The sequence below is a fragment of the Zootermopsis nevadensis genome, unplaced genomic scaffold, assembly GCF_977971745.1.
Source record: "Zootermopsis nevadensis isolate Lab colony 2312 unplaced genomic scaffold, Znev_1.0 Znev_ptg000009l, whole genome shotgun sequence".
Taxonomy (NCBI): domain Eukaryota; kingdom Metazoa; phylum Arthropoda; class Insecta; order Blattodea; family Termopsidae; genus Zootermopsis; species Zootermopsis nevadensis.
In genome coordinates, this window is record NW_028259141.1 from 6,552,215 (window position 1) to 6,576,665 (window position 24,451).

The window sequence follows — 24,451 nt, forward strand, 5'->3', positions numbered from 1 at the left end:
ACATATCCTGATTGTCTGTGTAGAGAATGTACACTTGAATCCCTCCCCCTTCCTTGTATTACGTAAGACAGGAGAAATGTTCGTATATAGACCGGCACACAACGAAGCTCGTTCTAAATCATGACTTGGCAAATATAATAATATATAGAAAATAAATCTATCAACAAACACATCGAAACGGCTTGTATTTAATACAGAATGTGGCTATGAACGAACTGCAAAAAAAGACCATCTACTTCTAACTCTGCTCTTACAAGCTTATCGCTATTACTAAACTGCCATATACGACATTAATGGCGTCTAATTGTTATAACGTCGGTCTGAAACTGATCGTAACTTCCGAACCAATGCACAGAAACTACAATTACTAATTGCACTTCTTGCTGGCCGACATATCATTTCATTCAGCTGTGATACAAAGCCATTCTATTTAGAACTGCAAGGGAACTAAATTACCGTTGTATTTCTTCGCGTGTATTCCAATAAGTAAATGATTCCTACTATTAAAACTAAGCTGTAGACTTACCAGGCTTCAGAATCCGTTTAAGAGATCCTACAGTGACACCAGTTTTATACGCGTTCTCAATTAAATTTATCAAAATTTGTTTCCAGATGTAAACGCAGTAAGTATATCTATCAGCATGAAAAGTGAGTGACAGAGGAAAACCCACGCACTGGGAATCCCAGCCGAGGAATCCCTTACCAGCGTCTCAGTCACGTCAGGGAATCCCCTGACTACGTAATCACCCAACCAGACGGACGCCAGGCACCCTCCACACGCAAGAGACGTTGACTTCAGACAAGTCTAACATTACCAGAGAAATTCGCGAAGATCAAAGGACTAATTATGAAGGGAAAAAAATAACTATTACGCTGTGCGTCTATTTCCTCCAGCTCCTCGACTTTCGATATAGGTCGGTGGTCAGCCTTACCATCTGGGATTCTACCTCAAGACTAAACACAGCAGAGCATAAGAGACAATGAAATCGTCGATCAGCTGACGAGAAAAAAAAATCGAGAAGCCTCGGAAAGATCAGATAAGTGGGACATCTGGTACTGGATGAACAGAAAACACCAACACATCTAAAACTGCACACCTGTACAAAAACAAATTACGGCTTAGTAACTTCAGATATGAACAAAAATGGCTGTCTTCTGGGTTGCAGATCCGTTTTAGTCTCGTAGTTTACCAACGTTTCAGAGATCCTTGCTACCTCCATCATCAGGGCGATCCCGATGTATCAGAAACCTCTAAAATGTTCTTCTATGTGACATAATTACAATTTTGCCAGCCGGGATCTCGATTTGTAAAACCAAGTGAGTGTATAATGCACACATTAAGGGATGCTGAACATCCTACATGGTCACAGCGACAGGGCCGTTAATCGTCCACTCCTTTTACATTCATTCTCCCTTTCTTACGTTCATCAATTCAATCTTCCCTTCATCCAGTATGAAAGACGTTAACCAATGCATTAGCTCACTTTAGTTTCATCTTCAGGTACAGGTAATCTTAGCAAAGCAAACAAGACGTTAGGCCGTTGTTACACTCAGGGTATGCGAGCGTCATGATGGTTGAGACCGACTAATGAAGGGGAAGCCAGCAAGAGTAAGGAACCTTCTAACCATCTCGCAGGAAAGCTTTAAAACCTCAGACCCAACCTCTTCCTTTTACGTTCAGAAAAGCCTTCCGGCCTTTCGAGACTCTAATTTTATCGCAAGAACGCTCAGGGCCTTTCGGAAGAATTTTATTTACAGCCTAGTCATCAGTGGATTATAATTCTTTCGTGATTATAGAACACAGGTGAGTCGGTATTAAGTGGACACAGAAGAAAAGTACAGCTCCAGACAAATGACTATCGAATAAGCATAAATTAGTACCAAAGAAGCACCTTGAACTTGTGCCAAGGAATGTGTCATATAACCCCGAACAAACAACAACACGAGTCTAAAATTTATGTCTTTATGGAAATTGTGCTAAACTGTTACAAATTAAGATGGCTGAAAGCTGAGACGTCGCACAGTGTAGTATGGTATATATAATAATCGACGTTTCAGAGGAGCCTGTTGCATCTACCATCTGGACGGCAGTGAAAATGTTGAAGCTCACCTATTACAAATTATTCTGGATGTCTTCGCCGGAGATTGGAATAGTTACATAAGACGTAAATTATAATACCGTTTTTAACAGGAGAGTATGACTTCTACACTGTGTTTCAAGCGGAACAGAACTGGGGGGGGGGGGGGGGTTTCCCTTGCTTCACGTAAATCGATGTGAAACGAAGCGCAAATACACACAGGATATTTCTAATAAATCGAAAATGGAGACTTTTATAAGTTATGTTCTTCTCGTTTTGTTGTTACAGTGGTAAAATTAAAGAGGTTACAAACAGCAGCATGCCGGGTGGAAAACATCCTTTAAAAGAATCCAATGCAACGTAAAAACTGGGGGGGGAAAATTATTAAAACGACCTTCGGGCAACATGTTACGGTAATGTGGATTTCATCAACTTGAGTCCAATGGTGGGCCCACGAAACAATTAAGTTAAGTGGTTAGCATCTTTGTTGACACACTTCCGTTCATTATTTCTTTCAACCTTAACTTGGTTCACGAACACTATATTACCATATTCCCAAAAACCATTTTACACATACAAAGAGTTTTACAATAATTAATAATCAATTAATCGCTTCATCTTTTTACTACATACTTATAATTTTCTATAATTGTAATGTCTTATTATCTAGATCAGTGGTATTCAACGTGGGGTACGCGAAGACATCTTAGGGGGTACGTGAAATTTAAAAAATGCATATATTATTTTATGATAAACGCTGAATAATCAGTAATGTAATTTATTTAATTTATTTTAGATGTAGATTATATACTATGTATAACTTGAATTATACACGAACAACTTTGGGGGTACAAAGTTGAAGAGAAATTATATTTGAGGGTACGCGAAGACATCCTAGGGGGTACGTGAAATTTAAAAAATGCATATATTATTTTATGATAAACACTGAATAATCAGTAATGTAATTTATTTAATTTATTTTACATGTAGATTATATACTATGTATAACTTGAATTATACACCAACAACTTTGGGGGTACAAAGTTGAAGAGAAATTATATTTGAGGGTACGCGAAGACATCCTAGGGGGTACGTGAAATTTAAAAAATGCATATATTATTTTATGATAAACACTGAATAATCAGTAATGTAATTTATTTAATTTATTTTACATGTAGATTATATACTATGTATAACTTGAATTATACACGAACAACTTTGGGGGTACAAAGTTGAAGAGAAATTATATCTGGGGGTACGCGAACAAAAAAGGTTGAATAACACTGGTCTAGAGAACACGTCGTCAAGTCCTGAAGAAAATGACATTCTTATTTAAATTGTAAAAAATTACTATAACAAACTATCAGTTACAAAACCTTTGTGCTCTTATTAATAACGTTCATTATACTAATTCCGGATTAGCTAAGCAACTATCATCTTCTTAGAAAGGAAATAATTCTTTAATAATCGGACATATTGCTTTCCTATTACTAATTTCCCATGAAATTTCAGTTTTGTGTCATTTCACGGCTCATATATGACATACGAGTGACGAGTTTTAGGGCTGAAGGAATTTTTTTTTCAGTCTAAATAAATCAAGGACGTATCAAGAAGACATCTCTTCGTTTATTGTATTTCAGTACCGTTTACATTATATTTCCTGTCAGTCTAAATGCCTGCCGTTTGTGTCTGCTACAGTCACTGTGACTGAAACAATAAAATTCGCTGACAACGACAACCAATTAAAGCACAAAAGCGAGTGGGCGGATTCTTCCGGGGACACGTCCCACTCCAGAGGTTTTTAACCTCACAAGGGCCGGATGAAACAGGAAAAGCACGTCAGCAGTAAATGGTTTCAACCCAACTCTCTCGTCATTCTACAAGAGAAATCACCACACAGGGTACAGACATGTTAGGTGTCTCATGGAGACTTCAATTCTATAGGGCACTAATCGCAGGAGATAATGGGAATATTTCTCCAAAAACAGAATCTAAAATAAGATAATTGCCTTATGAGCGATGAGCCATGAGGATGCAGACAACAGGTACGTCTGTAACGTTTGTAATTTCTACCATACTACACGGCGTAATAACTCAGAAGGCAGACATCTTCATAATCGCCACAGCGGGAATCAGAATTGTCACTCAGATATACAGAAATCTGCGCCCACATCTACAATCCCATATAATATGTAGCCTATCGGAAACTTCAATTCGCGAACAAGCGTGAAACTGGCCGACGTCCGATTCCATCACTCGGTCTCAAAACCAGTGACGGGGTTAAAACGCACGAAAACTTTCCTCGAAATTCCCTAAAAAAATTTCCTTCTTAACATCGCGTTTAATCATTTCAAACCCAGTGGTTCCACCTACTTCAACAACCATTAACTTCGCATTCTGCATTTATTGATTTCGTTGTTAAAACCACTGTACACGCAGATTACTTATTTAATCAGCATTAAGGGAAACAGCCTCTTGTATCCACTGACGACGTAACTGGGCAGATTCCAGAACTGATCTCCACGCAGTGGAAGAAAAATCCGGTTATAAAACATCTGCACAGCGAGACTATTCTGGCGCATTCACTCTGTTGTTGCTTCAACTTTTTTCGTTTGGTGACGAGAAGCGGAACTGCTGATGGGAGGTTTTCTATTCAATCAAAATACGATCTCCGTTCAACCTTTGCATATGGCGCCACTTCGGTTACAGTTGCATGGAAACTATGACCTCTGCGTGGGTGGGATCCATGGGTCCAGCTGGCTGGGGATTCCCCACGACAAAAAACAGACATAATGAGACAGCAATGCCCACCACCGAGAGAACATAAAGACCAACAATGACATCCGAGGTCACTGCGGCATCAATGTGATCAAAGAAGAAACGGAGATCCTTAAAGATTTAGGTAGTAAGCACCTCTGAAACGTCGGTGAAATTCTACATGACATGGTTCAATATCCCATGTAACTTTCTTTACAAGACTCTGAAATCCAAACTACGCGGGGGAAAAAATTTAAAAATCTCGAGCACCGCAACAATACATTGCTAAGTACATTCTTGTTCGCTCTTGAGTGACCTTTCATGCACAGAACGTTTAAAACTATACGACGAAGTGGCATTGACAATTAGCAAGTGCACTTCGATGTTTGTTAACACAAACTTAACAGTCTTAAGTAAATAGTTCAGAACAGGGGAGATATATGACGTAACTACGAAGAGCCATCACGAAATGCTACAGCGCGGATTCCAGAGATTTAGAACAAAGTCAAGGAATGAAAATAATCACAAACAGTTGGTAGCCTACATAAAACATGCCTACGCAAACAGAAGTCCCACACAAAACGAAAATATCCCTTCTTTGGTTCTGTGCATTGTAGATGACAGGAAAAATTCATACAAAGTTTAGTCCGAAAACCAGAAAACCACTTGGGAGAACCAGGGGTAGATGTGAGGATAATATTAAAATTGGTCATGAAACGAGGCGTGAGGATATAGACTGGATTCATCTGGCTCAGGATAAGGCCTAGGGGGCGGAACCTTGTAAACACGGTATGGAACCTTTACATTCCATAAAGGGAAATGATTTGACTACGTAAGCAGAAACCGGATTCTCAAGGACGCTGCTCTATGGAGTCAGATGTGTAAGGACCTCCGGTAGGATTAACCGTCACGGACGTTTTTAAGAGTTTCTGCAGATACGATACGTCATACGAAGAAACACTGACCGGACAGAACATGCAACTCCGACCCTCTCACTTCAACCCTGAAGATGCTCCAACAGTATATTCCTCCGAAGCGATAAGACGTCTCTATCTATAAATGAAGATTAAAAAACATGATGCAAACATGGGGTGCTGGTTGCTGCTCGCGATAAGCCATTAGCTTAAGTTGCATTATGAAGAAGTCATCTGACTGGCATCTTCGTGCGAACAACGGTACTTCAAGCGGTGGTCCATGCTGTTCTTGAGGCAGTGAGTCACAAATTAGGGCTCACTTTTGGCATTGTCATCTTATTCGCGTGTCTTATCGCGCAAGACAGACATGATTCTGTAGTCGTTGCCTTCACGGAGACGAGAAGATGTCAGGAAGTTAAAAAGATCCATCCTTTTCTTCGTATTATCCTTAAAGTCTCATAAGAGTTCCTTTCCACTCTGGTTTCCCGACTAAAACTGAGAACATATTTACTAACTCCCCTACGCGTGTTACATAACGCACACATCTCGTCACCCTTGATTTGATCATCTTAATATCTGATAACGAATACAAACCTATCATGCAATTTCTTCAGTCCCCCGTTCCTTCCTCTCTCTTGGGTCCAAGTATTCTGTTCATCATTCACTTTCTTAATCAGTTATTTCCCGTCTAGACTACGGGCTGGATAACGGGAGTTCGACTTCCGATAGGGACCAACATTTTAACTTTCGCCACCGCTTTTCCTGCGGATGTCAAGATTGGAGCGTGTAGCCGGCCAACACATCTCCATCTACATCCGAGTTAAAGAATGCGTTGGACTAATGGTCCACTCCATACGTCTTCATGGCTACACATAAAAATATTTAGCCTTTTCAAGACATGTTTGTTGGTTCCCAAGAGATTTCTGCAAGGCATAAATTTAGTTCCGTGACCCACCAGTGACCCTTATCCTTACTCTATGACCCGAGACTATCAGAAACCTCGTGTAGCTTTCGAGTCTTAGCTGTGTGTTAGAAATGCATCGTTTCACCCCACCAACAAACCATAAAACAGTGCGACCAACCTGTCTCTCTCACGGCACTGAAATCTGTTCTCAGGTGACAGAACAGTTAAACGAATGGCGGTTTTAGAACGCCAGTTGACAGTAATGTTCGTATGCAGCCTGCCACTTTACCGACTGAAACAGGAATCGCTAACCTTTTTTGACTGACGGGCAATTAGAAGGAATCAAATAACGAAGAATCATATTTTGGCGGGATCTGGCTGAATTTGAGCCCTGTACATTTTTCCTTGGAATGCTGAGGTAACCCAGTATCAGTATTAATCAATCTACGAACATTCACTAATACATGCCTAAAATAATACAAGAATGTTTACGGTTCTTTTGAAAAAAAATTAATCGCCGATAATCGCCAAGTCAGATCTAACCCCGTCCTAAACACGACTATTAGTTACCACTTTTATGCATGTAATTCGTCTTCATTCGTCAAACAAAAAAAAACCAGCACTGATGAGAAGAAATTGAGATGGTATTTTTAACGATTCAGTATCAACATCCCAGAGAAAAATGGGATGTCATATCCTTGGATCGAGAAGTTAAAAGTCCACGACAAACTACCCGGCCATCAGGATTGACTTCATTTGCATTTCAGAATACCTGGTGATCGCGGGCGCGTGGTCGAAGTTTCTCCTAGCGGCTCCAGCTGAGATGTCGATGCGGTACCAGCTACATGCAGGCCTTTAGATGTCTCAGTGATACCAAGACAAATGAGAAAAGAAAGCCACTGTGGGTAACCAACACGTTTGCAATCCAACTTCACCATTTTTACGTCCTTCAATTTTACCCTAGTTATTCACAGAATGTACAAACATCATAACGGTCGCCAACTCTTTTCGGAAGTAATTGTCTACAATAATCCTTCTTATCACTTGAATGTCAGTCTATTCCTTAACACATAATCAGCTGTGAATCGCATCGTATATTATTTTAAGCGTAATGAACACCCACGTATGTTTTAATGTTGAAATATTTCTGTAGGTGCCGCGCTGCGCCAACAAGCATTTCATTTCAGACCGTTTTATACTAAAACAAAAAGATTTTACATTATGTAATTCTATTTAACGAAAACCAAACAGTTTATCTTGCTACACACAGCAACATTTTTTCTTAAAAGAAAACATGAGATTCACAGTGCACACAATTCGATATCAAGTTATTCACAATGCTCGTTACGTTATGTTAACAATAACAGCATTCTCCTTCACAAAAACAAACGAGTATGTGTACAAAAATCAGTTAATAATGTTTTACGCTAAGGAACGTTAAACCGGATCAGAGAGAATTACAAGTCTGCGCACACACGACACTCACGCACAGCAAACACCTCCTATCGCTTCACCGTCCCACTCTCGACTAGTCGAGACAACAGACCGACCGATCGACCGCCCGCCAGCGAGGCAGACTATGTGTGTACAAGAAACAGAAGACTGCTACATAGCGTAAGGCTGGCATCCCTTCCACCCCTTGGCCTACGTGCCCTCAAGCCCCCCTCGTCCCGACACTGTCTCATGATTCAAGTAACCAACCTTTTGCCTTGATTCACATAGTGAACTAATATAACGGAGGCAAGTCCCCCCTTCTCCTAAAAGACTTAAACCCAAATGCTAGAACCGCGAAGGAACGCACATAAAATACAAACTACTCATCTTCAATACAAGCATAATCTTTCTTGTTGGTTTTTACGCTTTGTCTCTCTCATTCTTTCAGCCGCTTTCAGAACTAACGTACAGTCAGATTTTCTGTAAAAAAAAAACCCTACTACGATATCGTGTTTTACATTACTTTCATGTCTCAAAATGTTAAAATTATATTTGCACTACCTCACACCTGCTTTATACTGGACATTACTCACTCTTTTAAATCAGATTGTACACGACGTGTCGAAGTACGTTCTACTTCCATTTACCAGATGATTGGTTTGTTATCGTGGATTAATGACAACGGACTGGACCGAAAACAGGAACTTTTGAGCTCGTTCGATGCTGAGGTAGAATCAGTTCCCAAAACGTCATGTATACTACATACATCTCAGGCAATGGGTAATGTAATATATTGGTATAAAAGAGTAAGCATTATCACAGACCTTAAGATAACTAGTATACTCAACATTATGTTAGTGTCGGATGCAGTATAATTCGACATCCGTTGTTCTACATACATGAAACAAGAAAACTATTAAATTCAGATTTTAGAAAGATCCAAAACGAGTTTTTAGGTCATTATTTCCAGACGAACAGATCTTTCGTACTAAAAATATAATATATTTTTTAACCCATAATTGCCTAATTAATTTTTCACTGTTCAATCAGCAAATATAGCGAGAGTTTCATTTATGGAAATTGTTTCGAAAAAGACTTCCATATACGTTTCATTATTTTACACACATTCATAAATCAACTATATATATATTACTATAAAATAAAAATATAACAAACAATCATATCGCAAAATATAGGTTATTTATCTCTAAAACACAGAAAACGCTGTTTCACCATGTTGTTCGAGTGTCTGGTTGTTAGAGGGGACGGGATATTATACCAGCAAACTTCCCTTCTCTCTAACTACGACTGTGTCTTTTGTGTAGGGATATTATTGACAACTTTTCCCTATAGAACTGAAGGCGCCTACCAGTGACACTTCGCTGTTTACCGCACCAATACAAAAGTGGAAAGGTTCCAAATGCGTTATACGCGAGATTTTTCATCACTTATTGCCCTTGGGGTTAATCTACTGTTGCTAAAGTAATCATACCACGCATACCACAATGTACAGACGAAAAATGTTTCTCGTTGTGTTCCATAACACACAATACCGGCAACGCCAAAATGTATCCAACAAAGTTTTAGATATTAAGAATGAAAATCTGTATCCCTCGTACGTATTTGGCGATACGGATCACAAAATGTCAGAATACTGCATAATATAATTTTATCTAAAAATAACGAGTGTCCTTGTGTTGAACGCGAACCAATCGGAAAAGCAGAAACATGTTCAGATCATTTCGGGCTCCGGTGTAAGCACGTTTTACTGTAATCATTTATTCTTTCGCGATTTTAAACGCCTATAAAAGTTCCTTTCAATTCAACAAACCTTACTTTAGCCAGCTTGGGTATCTTCTCGCAACGAGAACACGTTCAGTGGCTGAACCACATGTGACTTTGTTAGCCAGCTGGTTGAGGCTTACACTCGTCGCTTGGCTCGCTGGTTGGAGTTGGCTAAGGACGCATTTTATCTGATCTGTTTCAACGTACAGTTTGCCACTAAATAAGGAAAGTAAGACAAGGCTATTTTTTTATTTTTTTTTCAAAAATGTTAGCCTAGATAACACGGTTAACATGAACAGGATCTCCACCCCTGCAGTAGACATAAACTCCTCCCAGAACTTCTGTTCATTCAAACACAGAAATTTCTGAAAATTACAAAATATACGCATAAACTTACGATATTCTGTTTATAAATTTTACATTCAATATTCTTGCATGTTACCAGGCTGGCTCTGGGGCCCATACAATGGGTACCGAGGGGCTCTTCCCCGGACGGAGGAACGACAGGGGTAGAAGCTCCATCTAGTACAGATTTTGTAAATGCGTTGAGGTATATTTCCACTCCCCCTACGTACTTTATAACTTTATATTACCTTAGCTTTTATTACTATTTAGATTTATGAGCTTTCTACCCATCTACCTGTCTGGTTCTTCAGGTCAACAAAGGTAACTGATGAGTCATAGCAGCCAGTCATGTAAAATTCGGTACGGTGACAGGTCGAACGCGTCTCGTTCGTTGACGTGCGTTCGACCTGTCACCACACCGAATTTTATATGATTCTATTCCCCTTATGCACGAATGATTACAATGAATATTACAACAAAGCTGAATAAAATACTTTTACGGCACACACATGTGCCAACATCTAATTCTTCTATGTAAATAACTCGATAATGCAGAGACCTTCTTGAAAAGCTAATTCTCTCTCCTATAAGCTGTCAACTGGTCATCAAATTTCCCATCTATTTTAGAAAACAAAAGTTCATTATCTTTATCGCAAAATTTCTCTTTATCCTGAGCGAAAATGTATCCAGTCCACACTTTTCAACCCTGTGTTATAAACCCTTTGAAGATCGAAACTCGTGTAAATAATATTTCAACATTCAGTCTAGTCCGTACCGCAAAGAAAACAGTCCATTTCCATTACAGATATCGGCTGGTCCATGCTGTTTAAAGAAATAGTCGCTGTTTATACTCGTCTCCAAAGGATTAAGAACCATCTTACACAAACGTCCCGTAATAATATTTTAAAAAATACCACCTTAATAACTTTTAACATTCTTAGCCCGACATCCATCTAAATAACATTAAAAATTCATCCCGTACCGCAAAGAAAACACATTGCGTCTTCAGGGCCGAAGATGTACACACTGTTAATAACCTCGGCTTTCGGGGGTTAGCCGCGTCGAAAGTTATTATCCAACTTTTCTGTAATCAATACGGTTGCCATCTTCAGGGAGAATGTGTAATGGTTAGACCAGGCAGCAGATGGAGAGTTGGATATGGTGATTGATGAAGCCCAGAAACTACTACGCATTTAACCTGAAGACACGATCTCCAGTTTTTGACTTAACTGTGGACACTCCTCAACTTCCGACTCGGCTCACCCCCGAAAGCCAAAGTTATACATTAAACACCAGCCGTGAAAATCTACGGGCAAGAATGTAAATGGGTGATATCTACCATCGAGTCCGTACGACGTCACAACGCAGAATGAACATCGACAAACATCGACTAATCTCAAAGCAAACATTCTAAATATATTTCGAGATCCGATTTGATACGAAATTTAGGTGGAAAGGTCATCAGAATTGTGGTTCAAGGTCTGTGTTACGTATCAAGATATTAGATTAAAGAAATAAAAGTATCTTTACCACCTCGAAAGAATGTTTTGATAGAATAACATATTTCCATCGCTGGTCACTATATTAATAGGTGTACACTTTATGCTAATAAAAGGCTAAGAATTTATTAAATAAAAAAAACATCAACTAATAACAAAAGTGACTTACCACCACTCGTTTTTTCCTACTTGGTTTTTTATTCTGGTCTATATTCTCCTTCAGCCTAACTAACAACTTTTCTTGATTGATATTATCTTTCTAAATAAAATAAAAGACGTTATACATATAACTTATAGACCTAAACTCGTGGAGTAGGGCTGCACAGAGTAATATTTGTCACATCAATACGGTCTATAAGTAAAATTCCTAAATGAGGTATCAGTCCATCTCAAAGCCTCTACTTTTCGTCACATTTGAAAACTGTTTTCCCAAACGAAATTGTTTATACGTGACTTTCAAACCGTTTTGAACAATTTCTGTAACCGAAACAAACTGCAAACCTAATTTATGTTATTCTTTATTTATTTAGTGTTCTGTCTGACGACAGGTTCATATGAACAGGATCCTTCCATCCTTTTCTCGGACTGGGACCTGTTCATATACGTTCTTGGCAGATGATCCAGAAGTGGTTTGCCATTGCCTTCTTCTGTGTGTGAATGGAGTAATTGTTGGGATGCCACGGAGAAACCGGGGAAGCCCCCGGAGGAAACCTCCGTGTTGCCTAGACCACGGCCTTGCCCAACACAAGTTATAAATTCGGGCACCGCCGGGAATCGAACCCGAAACCCCAGGATTACAAGGCCAGCGTTCTAACCGCTAGACCACCGTGGCGTCTCTAATTTTTTATCACCAATAAATAGCACCTGATGTTGCTAACGCAATTTCATAAACAAACAAACAAACAGGTACGTTTTAATATTTAAGTACCACGAGTATAAACTGATTTTGTAATTTTTCTAGAGAGACAAAAAGTTTTGAAAATACAGAGCAAACTAATGTAGCTGTACAAAAGCCCTTCTCATATTCTTATTGCCACACGAAGATAATCTGACCTTCAACTGTTCACATCAGAAACAAAACACATTAAGGGCCAAGTATGTCCATAAATATATAATGGCCATGTCCATCCCTAACCTAACCTCTAACCTGTCACGTGATAGGCCTATCCACTAAGTAAACAGGTCCCCTATTGGCTGCCGTGGAAGAGTATAAACTATAAGCATCCGACTGGAAGATTTTTTATTAAAAAAACAAAGAAATACACAAAGAGAAAGATATAGCAACAAAAAACAAAGAAGCATCTTCGACCATGGCCTGACTATGTTGAACGCACATATAAGATTAATTCCTTGTTGGTCCTGTGTTTTTATATTTTATTTACTTCCCGCAGCGCTGCGGGAGGTTCCAGTAAAGGTTTTGGGGGAGGGGGGGGGTTCGGTCGGTTTGAACCAACATCAGCAAGGGGGGGCCCGAGGGGTCTCTTGCTGCAGCCTGTCCATTAGTCTGTTTATTCCTTAGCTACTCAACAAGCCATTTACCCTGCGGCGCTACTCCTCAACTGCCTAATCCCACATCGATCCATTTTCTCCAGGATTCCGTCAAATCGCAATTAAAATACGACAGAAAAAATAATTTGTTTTGGACTACTTGTTTCAGGCTGTTCAATTTAGAATTTAGCCTTCAGGGATACAAACTAGGAGCGTTTCACATTATTTTATACCGATTGCTAACTTTTAGCTGCTCAGAAACCTTGCATACAAGAAGATTTCATAGCGGTGATATTACCAAACATGATATCATCGTCATATTTCATCTAGACAAACGAGATAAATCCAAAACAACACTTAATTTGGCTAACCTTAAACACAGCCAACCTGACAAGAAAGTGTTTTAAATAAAACATTCAATCCGATAATATGCGACAAGGTCTATTATGGCCTATTTAATCCAGTAACCCATTATAACCCTGACATTCGCCTTTTATTCGTGACCAGCTCATGGGATCCCAAAGCTGAATCTAAGAATAACAAGAAAGAGTACATACCTTAAACCGGTGTCCTACGTGAGCGATTAAATGCGAGCGGTGCGAGTTGCGTGGGTGAAGCGGAAATATCAAACTGGCTGTTTGTGTGGCGCTGTCCTATGTTACAGCGAAGCGGTCAGCGGCCAAAGCCCAGATCAAATATTTTGATATTTTCGCGCAGGTCGCTGCGCTGGCCAGTAAGGCGCATGCGCAGAAAGACCGTGTGTTTCTATTGCGGTCTCTCACGTAGGACACAACAAGCGATTCTCTTATGCAGCTCCCACAGCTCGCTTCTTATCGCTTACGTAGGACATTGCCTAAGGCCCTTGTTCTATCGTCCACACCCAGGAATTTCTTCTTACGAAAATCTACGAGCTGGAGTCAAATATCTCATAGGATGGCACTGAATCGCGGTATTATTCAATTATTTCTTCGAGTTAAAGTAACAGACTAGAACGCGGGTGACAGAGAGATGCAGATGGCGTCCGCTTCAAGCAAGCAACCAACAGGGCGGAGTCCTGCGCATGCGCAAGACATCGTCCCTTGCTAGGTAACACCATTTCTGAGTACGGAACGCATTGCTATAAATTGTAAACAGAGACTTACAACTAAATCGGGAATTTGATTACGGTAACGAGGGTTTTGTAGCGGTGAAAGCCTTGATTAGCGTGAAATAACCGAACACTTAACACGCCGACTCTCTGAACCTGATTGGCTGACGAGGGCACGTGACAGTAAACGCGCAGAAGCGCCCAGAATCCAGCCGCCATCGATAATGTCAATCACTTTAGTTGTCTATTATTTACGTCAGTGGCGATTTTCTTAAAATGACGAGACTTTATCTTAACAATGTAAGTAGGAATCAACTCGATTTTCGACTAAGTAACTCTGAGTTACTGTGTGAGACATCTATTCTCTTAGGCTAAATATATTCCCTGTCATTTAATAACACGCCAATGGAAGGAATCAAATGGAAATTCCGCATTTCATAGAAGCAATTACGCTCAGTGCTCCACATTACCAGAATGCTGAAGTATAATTAAACAAAACTCCACTTTCCAGACAATATATAAAATCCATTTCACCAAGCGAAATTATTAGTGTTCGAAAGATGTCGGGATTTGAATTTTCCCCAGTCTCTCAGATAAGTTTTGGAATAAAGTAAAGTAAAGTTTGTCCCGCTATACGCCATGACGGCGTGTGGGGGGAGAGGAGGTATAGCTCCTCTCTTCCTTGACCTCGGTACTAGATGGGGGTGAGTGGTCGGCATCACGCCCCGGCCGGCTTTACCCCCGGGAAAGGACCCCGGTACCCATTGTAGAGGAGGCTGGGTGGGCCCCAGAGCCGGTCTGGACGCAGAGGATAGAGGAAAATCCTCTGCCCCCGTCGGGGATCGAACCCCGGTCGTCCAGCCCGTAGCTAGTCACTACACTGACTGAGCTATCTTAAAATATGGCATGGCATCCAAGTCGGAGGACCACCCCTTGTCGACCGACCGCGATATATCCAACATATTCGCAGCTACCTTACACATTTTTAAGCTTCCCATCAAACTGGATTCCCCAAGAATGGCAATACCGCGGTAACAGGAGCCATTTTAATCTTAAAATAATTTACCTTTTCTTGCTTGGTGATTAGGCAGTTTTGGTGATCAATTCGTCTTCCATTTCTTCAGGTTTTTCGTATGCGCTCCCCGTGGGCCCAATGGAAACAGAAATAGATTCCTCTGTCTTCCCATACTTCACTTTTTTCTTAAGCTTCAATCCTTTTTTATTTGCCGTCTTTTATCTTGTTTGCTCTTTCATTTTTCTTCGTTCTTCCTGATGCAATGTCTCTATTATCCACTGAACGCGCCCTCGTTTTAACAGACCGCCCAATAGTGGAATTGGCTTAGGGTCCCGTTGAACTACTTTACTTCACAATTATTTGAATAACAATTTTGAAAATGAAAATCACTTCCTTTTGAGTCCTAAAGGAGGAAGTCGACTGTGTCAAATCGTACGAAATACATTGTCAAATTGCTCTCCTTTAAAGCCCAGATCTAACTACGCCACCTTCTGTAACAATCAGACAAGCTGCATTTCGTAATTATATCACGTACCTCTCATTGAAATACAAAAATTATTTCCACAAAGGAAAGCTTTGCGTTTTCTGTGAGGTACAGACTTAAATTTTAATATGTATATATTAAATCTTGTCCGTCTAATCACAATAATTCTTATTAAATATTAAAATATTACAATAATTAACATTTAAAATATTTAAAATATTAAATGATGTTCTTTATCGAAATATTCGATTTACATTAGACCATCATTTTTCATGTTTCACGACATGTTTCAGTTCCTAAAAGAACCATCCTCAGGTGTGTATAGGAACTGAAACATGTCGTGAAACATGAAAAATGATGGTCTAATGTAAATCGAATATTTCGATAAAGAACATCATTTAATATTTTAAATATTTTAAATGTTAATTATTGTAATATTTTAATATTTAATAAGAATTATTGTGATTAGACGGACAAGATTTAATATATACTTATTATATCACAATATGACGCAACTTTACCATCTTAAATTTTAATATTCAAACAAATATCGGCTTCAAAGGATTAATCCGTAATCGTGTAGCAGACCTGAAATGAAGTCACAACGGCACACGTCAGAGAAATATTTGGCATTCTTGTAGGGAAACAGTTTGCTGCTTTCGTAAAGATCCCAAAACACGATAATCATCAGAAATGTAGGCCAGTGTCAACAGAAACAGGATAAACACATCTCAGTCCTTGTGCACGATCGCGATACAAAGGAAATACATACACTTTGCGGACAAAACGCAGAATTGGTTAAATTTTAAAGCATTTGGGTACATATAGATACCACTAAACTATAAATTAACAATAAAATCTTCTTACATTTTACGAGCACTGTGGGTGTTGAACCAAAAAAAAAACATAATTTGTAAACAGTCCAGTTACTTGTAAATGGGTAATATATCTATTTAAACTTTTTTTCTGATCGTTTCTGCTGTGTTCCAGTGCATGGTGTACCACTTAACCACAAAAGCAAGGCAGAATATTACTTATTTTTTTATTTTTTTAAAGTGTTAGCCGGGGTAATATGGTTAACATGACGTATATTTTATTTTATTTATTTAGTGTTCTGTCTGAGGACGGGTCCATATGAACAGGATCCTTCCATCCTTTTCTCGGACTGGGACCTGTTCATATACGTTCTTGGCAGATGATCCAGAAGTGGTTTGCCATTGCCTTCTTCTGTGTGTGAATGGAGTAATTGTTGGGATGCCACGGATAAACCGGGGAAGCCCCCTGAGGAAAACTCCGTGTTGCCTAGACCACGGCCTTGCCCAACATAAGTTATAAATTCGGGTACCGCCGGGAATCGTACCCGAGACCCCAGGATTACAAGGCTAGCGTTCTAACCGCTAGACCACCATGGCTAACATGACGTACGAAAATCTAAAGGGAAGACAAGTCTACCATTTGAAAGGCCAACGCTTAGATGGGATGATAATATTAAAATTTATCTTTAAAAAAATCGTGTTTCAAGATGTCGATTTTATCGATCTGGCTATGGATACAGAAGGCGGTGGGCTCTTGTGGCACGGTAATAAAGACCGAAGGTTTCTTGACTACTGTGTATGATTGACTTATCTTCATAAGACCTCCAGTTGCTGGAAATGTATGAAAGATGATGCTGAGTCCCACAGTTTAAAGCTGGCTAGCTTCCACAACCATAAATTGTGTTTACCACTAATGTAAACTAGTGCTTTAATCTTTATCGCGTTTATTTCTGCATGCAGAACCATGATTTAAACCTTTATACTCTATTGGCTTACATTATACAGCTGTTTGTTCTAGCTCTGGAAATATCACAATGTAATGAGACGAGAAGACTTAAAAGCAAATTTCATCACACTGTTTCCCGTAAAACATTTTACTGCCATCGTTGTATCGATTAAAGTCGATTGTTATCACGTGTCAGAAACCAACCTTATGCCATATCATATACAGCGTGTTCAATGTTAGGTTCAATATACAAAATAACTTAATAGAAACGTATCGGGGGGAACGGGGGTAAAAATTTGTGTGCGACTATTTAGGTTTAAACCTGTATTTATCTATTTCAATAATATTATTTTTATATCTCAATGTATAATTGTTAACGTGTTCATTGCTAGAAAACTTTTATAACGCGTACAAGCATGTTTTTAATCAATTTACTTTGTCACACTTAACATCGTTTTGTAACACAATTTTGGTAGTATTCCATATTTTCCTTTTCTTTTTTCGATAAAATTCATGAAAAAATGTGGGAAATACAGAATATTAGACGTCAAGGCCTCTGAGGCGAACATATTCACAAAGTTACCTTATTCTCGCAACTGACTCAGAGTTAGATGTCAAAACGAAAATGGTATCCCATGTTTATCGGTACCCTCTCTTTCTCTATATATATATATATATCAAAGTGCATATGTATCATAATCTAAATAGGTCTATGTAAAGATGGAGAATAGTACTGTTTGAAAAAAAAGTCTACATTATTTTTAAAAATATAAACTGAGATTTAACTAATTTCTATAACCCTCCAACTGAACACGGAATATTTCTATTTTTGCTACTGGGATGAACAGCATATACACAGCTCCCAACATGTTTAATAAATGTAATGCAGCAGAAACCTTAAAGTTGTCTCCGTTCCATAACAGCTTACCACTCAAAGGAAACATTTCACTATATACGGGTTAACTACAGTAGGCGTCACCAAACTGTACGGTTCAAGGTCACGTAAGGACTTCACCCCTACCACCACCCTTTCCTCGTGGCTGCAAGTCAACAGCACAGCGTTGCCAGATTTCCTACCTTACTTTATCTCAGCTGTCTTTTTGCCTACGCTCTGCTGTTCGTGTTGCAACGTTTTAAAATTTTGCTATGACCTTCATGCACGCAATTTGATGAAGGCTAAAAGAATACGCACTACAATATATGGCTATCGAAAGCGATGTTGCTGTAAAAACAGACGTTTAAGATCTATGTGCCATGTTGTCTTGTAAAAAAGTTGTGAGTGGAACCACGGTTCCGGAGAATTAGACGTAAATACGTCTATATGGAAAGGAAGTTTATATATTGGCTTTATTCTAAATATTTCCTTTATACCCGCTTTACAATTGAGATAAGTTTGATTAAGACTTTGCTTATTTAACTTGAATTAGTTACGCTTAAGATGGGTCTGTGGTAGCTGAATGTAATGTAAAGTAATGTAATGAAATGTAATGTAATGTAAGGTAAGGTAAGGTAATGTAAGGTAATATAATGTAATGTAAGGTAAGGTAATGTAAGGTAAGGTAATGTAATGTAAGGTAAGGTAAGGTAATGTAATGTAATGTAAGGTAATGTAATGTAATGTAAGGTAAGGTAAGGTAATGTAATGTAATGTAATGTAAGGTAATGTAAGGTAATGTAATGTAAGGTAATGTAAGGTAATGTAATGTAAGGTAATGTAATGTAAGGTAAGGTAATGTAAGGTAAGGTAATGTAATGTAATGTAAGGTAATGTAAGGTAATGTAATGTAAGGTAAGGTAATGTAATGTAAGGTAATGTAATGTAAGGTAAGGTAAGGTAAGGTAAGGTAATATAATGTAATGTAAGCTAAGGTAATGTAATGTAATGTAATGTAATGTAAGGTAACAGATGACGTTTCCTAGGTAACATAACAATGAAGTTACAATTTTTCGTTTCCCATTTTCGTTTCCCTTCTTCGTAACACATTTTTGCCGAATGACCCTTCCTCATAGACGTATTTACGTCAAAAAGTGTGTGTTTATTGATTTTGTTAAGATGCAGGAAGACACTGTTCATTCCGTTAGCATATGTCCGCACATATAAAGCCATAATTACGTGTCTGAGAATAGCCACGAGAGGCTAGGCGCCTTTGTTGACTGTGTCACTGCAAAAGTACAATGCGACAAAGGACAGGTCATCAGATTATTATATTGCTGTAACATTGTGGCGCCAGAGTAGGCCCGGTGCCAGCGCCTTGAGCCAAAGACATTATTTTGTGCTGCCCACGTCAAATTGTGGTCAGTTCAAGACCCGTACCAGTCGACTAGAAAGTTAGAACACTTCCGCCTACTTCATCTTACAAAATTGAAGCGTGCAGTTTGGTGACGGACTCTTTTATGAGACGATAGCCGAGGGTCAATGGATAAACCTTGTATTTCCTTATCGCTGGGGAGACCTAGACGTAGATGGGAGGATAATCTCAGGCAGGAGGAAGCCTGAGGGGAAGAGACCTCTGGGGAGACCTAGACGTAGATGGGAGGATAATCTCAGGCGGGAGGAAGCCTGAGGGGAAGAGACCTCTGGGGAGACCTAGACGTAGATGGGAGGATAATGTCAGGCGGGATCTATGGGAGATAGGAGTTGAAGGAGACTGGTGGAGGGCTTTGGTTAATTCGGTGATGAACCTTCGTGTTCGGTAAGCCATCTAGTTAGTTAGTTAGATTGTATACATGTAACTGACTTATCCCTTCTGTGGCTTTGAGGCAAACAAGACCTTTGACGCTCGTAATTGACTAGGCTAAGGGATGACCGGAACTTGAAGCTAGCCACTCGTCCAGTACCGAGGTTACAAATGTGTGGATTTGTCTTTGTAACATGGAGTTTAATTAAACAAAGGGACATCTTTACCTTTTACCACCTACAATTCTATTTATACTGTTCTTACTAGCTTCGTGGCACGATTCTATGCTTTTCGCAAGATATCTTCGAGCTTTTGTGGCCTTGCCCTCGTGTCGTAGCCCGGGCTCGCAGATATTTTGCGTCCACTTATACGAAAGCTGGTATACAAACTGGATTGCTTCCCGCCTTCGGGGAGCCATTCATGTTGGAAACCACGTCTTTTGGGGCTAGGGGATAAATGGTTGTCTATTTTGTTACGTGAATGTTGAATTAGGATCAGGTAAGGACTGACAAAGGTACAGCATATTTCAACATAATTCCCGGCAGGAACACGTTCTACGTATTTATTACCTTGTTTGTGATCAAGACTAGTGACTACATAAAACTCAGCATGCCGTATGATTAGAAGGCTGTGGCCAGTAATAACATGAAATTCTAGGAAGAATGTGAATTTACGTACGAGTATACCTTCTTTCAAGTGTTCCAGTCTTCTTGGCGAGACTTGAAAAGAGCTACACAATTTGACGAGACATTTCCGCGAATACTTTTCACAAAAAACGGATATTAAATTTTATCTTACGTAATTTCAAAATTCCTTACTGTCGCCATATTTATAATTGTTGTCTCTACACTTAGAAAATTTAATGAACACAGAAAAATCTGTACAAGTTGGAAATCCGATGTAATATTTTGTTAACAGGCAAATATTCTTAACTACTCCATTAGTTGGAGGTAAGTGGTTAGCTTCACGCCCAGGCCGTTTCGGCCCCTAGGAAAGAGAACTGATATCCTTTAAATACGAAACTGGTTAAACCGCAGTGTTGGTGTGGACGTTGCCGCAAATCGAACCAAGAGTCTGGCTTCAAGAATATCGCCTTTATTTTACCCCGTAAATGAAAATATAAACACTGCATTTCCGCAGAGAAATCCCTTCCTCGCCAGGTTTTAATCCAGGGTCAGTTGATAAGACGTCGATAAAACAACTAGGATGGATAAAATAGTTCTGGCTACATTTCATACAGAGACAAATATTTTTGCTTCGAGGGTACTGGATATCCACAACTTCAAAGCCAGAATGAATAATTAGAATCAGCATTGCATTTTGTGTAGTCAAACAGACAAATACTCGATTGGCTAAGGACAGAGAGTTGGCAAATATCTTGTTACTTTGAGATTCCTTCAAACAACAAACATATCCATCAACAAGATACACATCAACGAAACGAAAGTCATGTTTTGTTAAGTAAAACGAACGTGACTGATTTATAGAGCGATTCGAGAATCGATTATCGTGCTTCAGAAATACGCAGGCCCACTAACCCAGTGATTACTTATTGTTATTTCTGTTATAAACAGGGCTTCTGAGAATTTGTAGTAATAAAATATTACCGACATGTCTAGATTAAGGATCGATGTATTTAAATAATATAAATTCAAAGCTTTCACTCTTTTGAAATCGTCTTTTCTTGCCCAATATCCAACGTCAAGTAAACATCATTCCACGCCTTGTATTTTACTAAATATTATTTTAAAAAAAACAGCGGTTAAGATAAACTACATTTTATGCCATTTAAGTATTAATTCATTTTGTATGGCAGGTCTTTTGAAGAAATTTCTTGAATATGGCTGTCTTCGGAGGTGCGTGCTGCTTCCACCATCAGAGCGACGAGTACGCAACAAGCACCTATGAAACCCAGACGACAGCCATCTTCTGACTCAAATCTCAAATTTATGTTAAGTTCGCTGTGAGCTTCAAAAAAACTATAAGTTATTTTAGACCGAATTAACATACAACTTTCATATTTGTTTAAATCTTGCCAGTCTAATCACAATAAAATTCCTATTAAATATTAAAATATTACTATAATTAACATTTAAATATTTAAAATGATGTTCTCTATCGAAATGTTCGATTTACATTAGATCATCACTTAATGTAAATCGAACATTTCGATAGAGAACATCATTTTAAATATTTAAATGTTAATTATAGTAATATTTTAATATTTAACAGGAATTTTATTGTGATTAGACTGACAAGATTTAAACAAATATATATTTATCACAATATGACGCAACTTTATCATCTCATACAACTTTCAGTCAGACTCAAAAACAAAATGTTATCTAAATATTTACAGTAGTTTGGGTGACGTAACTTTAGACCTGGTGATGGTACGTGTCGGCCTTCTAAGGGCGTGTTCAGTCTAAGAGACGACGAACGATTGTTACCTTATTATAGTCTCCCAGCACTGCTACACACCTCACGTGTAATTCTATGCCTTATTGTTCGGCAACGTCACACACAACAATACATTTGTCACGTGACTTCACGACATACATCGGTATTGGCGCCCGGGTGGCGCTTCGTGCTAGCGGAACCTAATAATGAGTGTTGAAGAAGGCATACATACGAGCTGATAATGCAGGTCTTGTGTTTTCTCTATTTGTACACTGAATTCTAAATGGCTGCCAGACTGGATCAAAATAATGTAAATATTCCATGGTGCACCACACATAGAATTCCTATTGGGTGTTTTCGTAAATCAGAACTCATTTGTTGTCACAGCTCGTGCGTAAGTCAAGGTACGTACTCCGTTGAAGCAATGATGGAGTCGGTAAATCATCGTCGTTGGCCTGAACATCTTTCTAATTACTGCGTATTGTCAACACACAAAGCGAAACCTAACTAAAGAAAGCAATGGATTTACTTAATGATATACCCAACGTACAAGAGTATTCAATTATAATGCTTTAAAGGAACTCATTTGCCTGTATTATTTAAGAAGTTCACACACGTATACATATCCACAAAAAAAGTACGAAACTAATAACCCTATACATAAAATACGAATAGATATAATTAAATCAAGAACTCATTTGTACCTATAAATAAATAATTTTCACAGAAAATCTCAATTATTTACATCAGAACACTCAATTAACGCTTCAAATCCAAGCTGATCGAAATAATATCTATGATTTCAGTCCGTACCGCAAAGAAACCATCACTATTCACCAATAGAAAGATGAAATTGTTTTGAAAATAATCGCTGTTTAGACTGAGAACCATACGAAGCCCATAACAGCACAGAGTTATAGATTATTTACCCAGGTGGTACATGTGGTTAAGCTAGGTTTAAAACAGTTAATGTGGCATCTGATTACAATCTAATCACTTAGAATTCGGCTCTGAACAGAGACTCAGCTCACATAACCGAAATCATCACATGATTCGCGATCATCAGCGACTAATCAATAAATTATTATGAATATTCTAAACATTTAAAACCAGTGACAACTTCGGGCTATGTAGAGACTGATTAAGCATTCAGCAACTGCATTCTTTTGTACACAGCTTCTTAATGGGTCTTGTATGGTTGCAAGAATAAACAGAGATTATTTGCTGAAACAGAATTAACAAACTGATCTTTGTAATGGAAAAAGCGTTCTTTTTCTCTGTTGTTATGATAAGAAATTTTTAAATATAAATTAGACAAATTTGATTTCAAAGAATTAAAACTAAATCCATCATCAACAATAACAGTTTCTTGGGATTTTGTAACTTGTACAGTTCATTATTAATCTATTATTTTAAGTGAGTAAGTAACTCAGACTAAATACTATTTATTTATATAATGACTAACAAATAATTAATTAGATAGAACGAAGAAGAAAATAACTGTGGCCTAATGAAACGTATACTCTCATCAATTGTTTAGAGCAGTGGTATTCAACCTTTTTTGTTCGCGTACCCCCAGATATAATTTCTCTTCAATTTTGTACCCCCAAAGTTGTTGGTGTATAATTCAAGTTATACATGGTATATAATCTACATCTAAAATATATTAAATAAATTACATCCAAAATAATGTATTAAATCTGGCACTGATTATTCAGTGCTTATCTTCTTTTTTTTTTTTTTTTTTTTTTTTTAAATTCACGTACCCCCTAGGATGTCTTCGCGTACCCCCAGATATAATTTCTCCTCAACTTTGTATCCC

The 24,451-nt window shown here is 38.5% G+C and overlaps 1 protein-coding gene across 3 annotated transcripts in view; it reads right to left on the reverse strand.

The window, feature by feature from the left end:
* LOC110826856 (uncharacterized) overlaps positions 1-24,451 on the reverse strand; it is a 102,904-nt gene that overhangs the window by 19,649 nt on the left and 58,804 nt on the right. Inside the window, exon 1 of one of the 3 annotated variants that reach the window (XM_022057916.2) lies at positions 7,426-8,241. The exons of the other annotated variants lie outside the window; for them this stretch is intronic. Coding sequence (XP_021913608.2) covers positions 7,426-7,591 — 166 coding nt within the window. The 5' untranslated portion in view covers positions 7,592-8,241. Of the gene's footprint in view, positions 1-7,425; positions 8,242-24,451 lie in introns of those variants that run through there. 3 annotated transcript variants of the gene reach the window in all.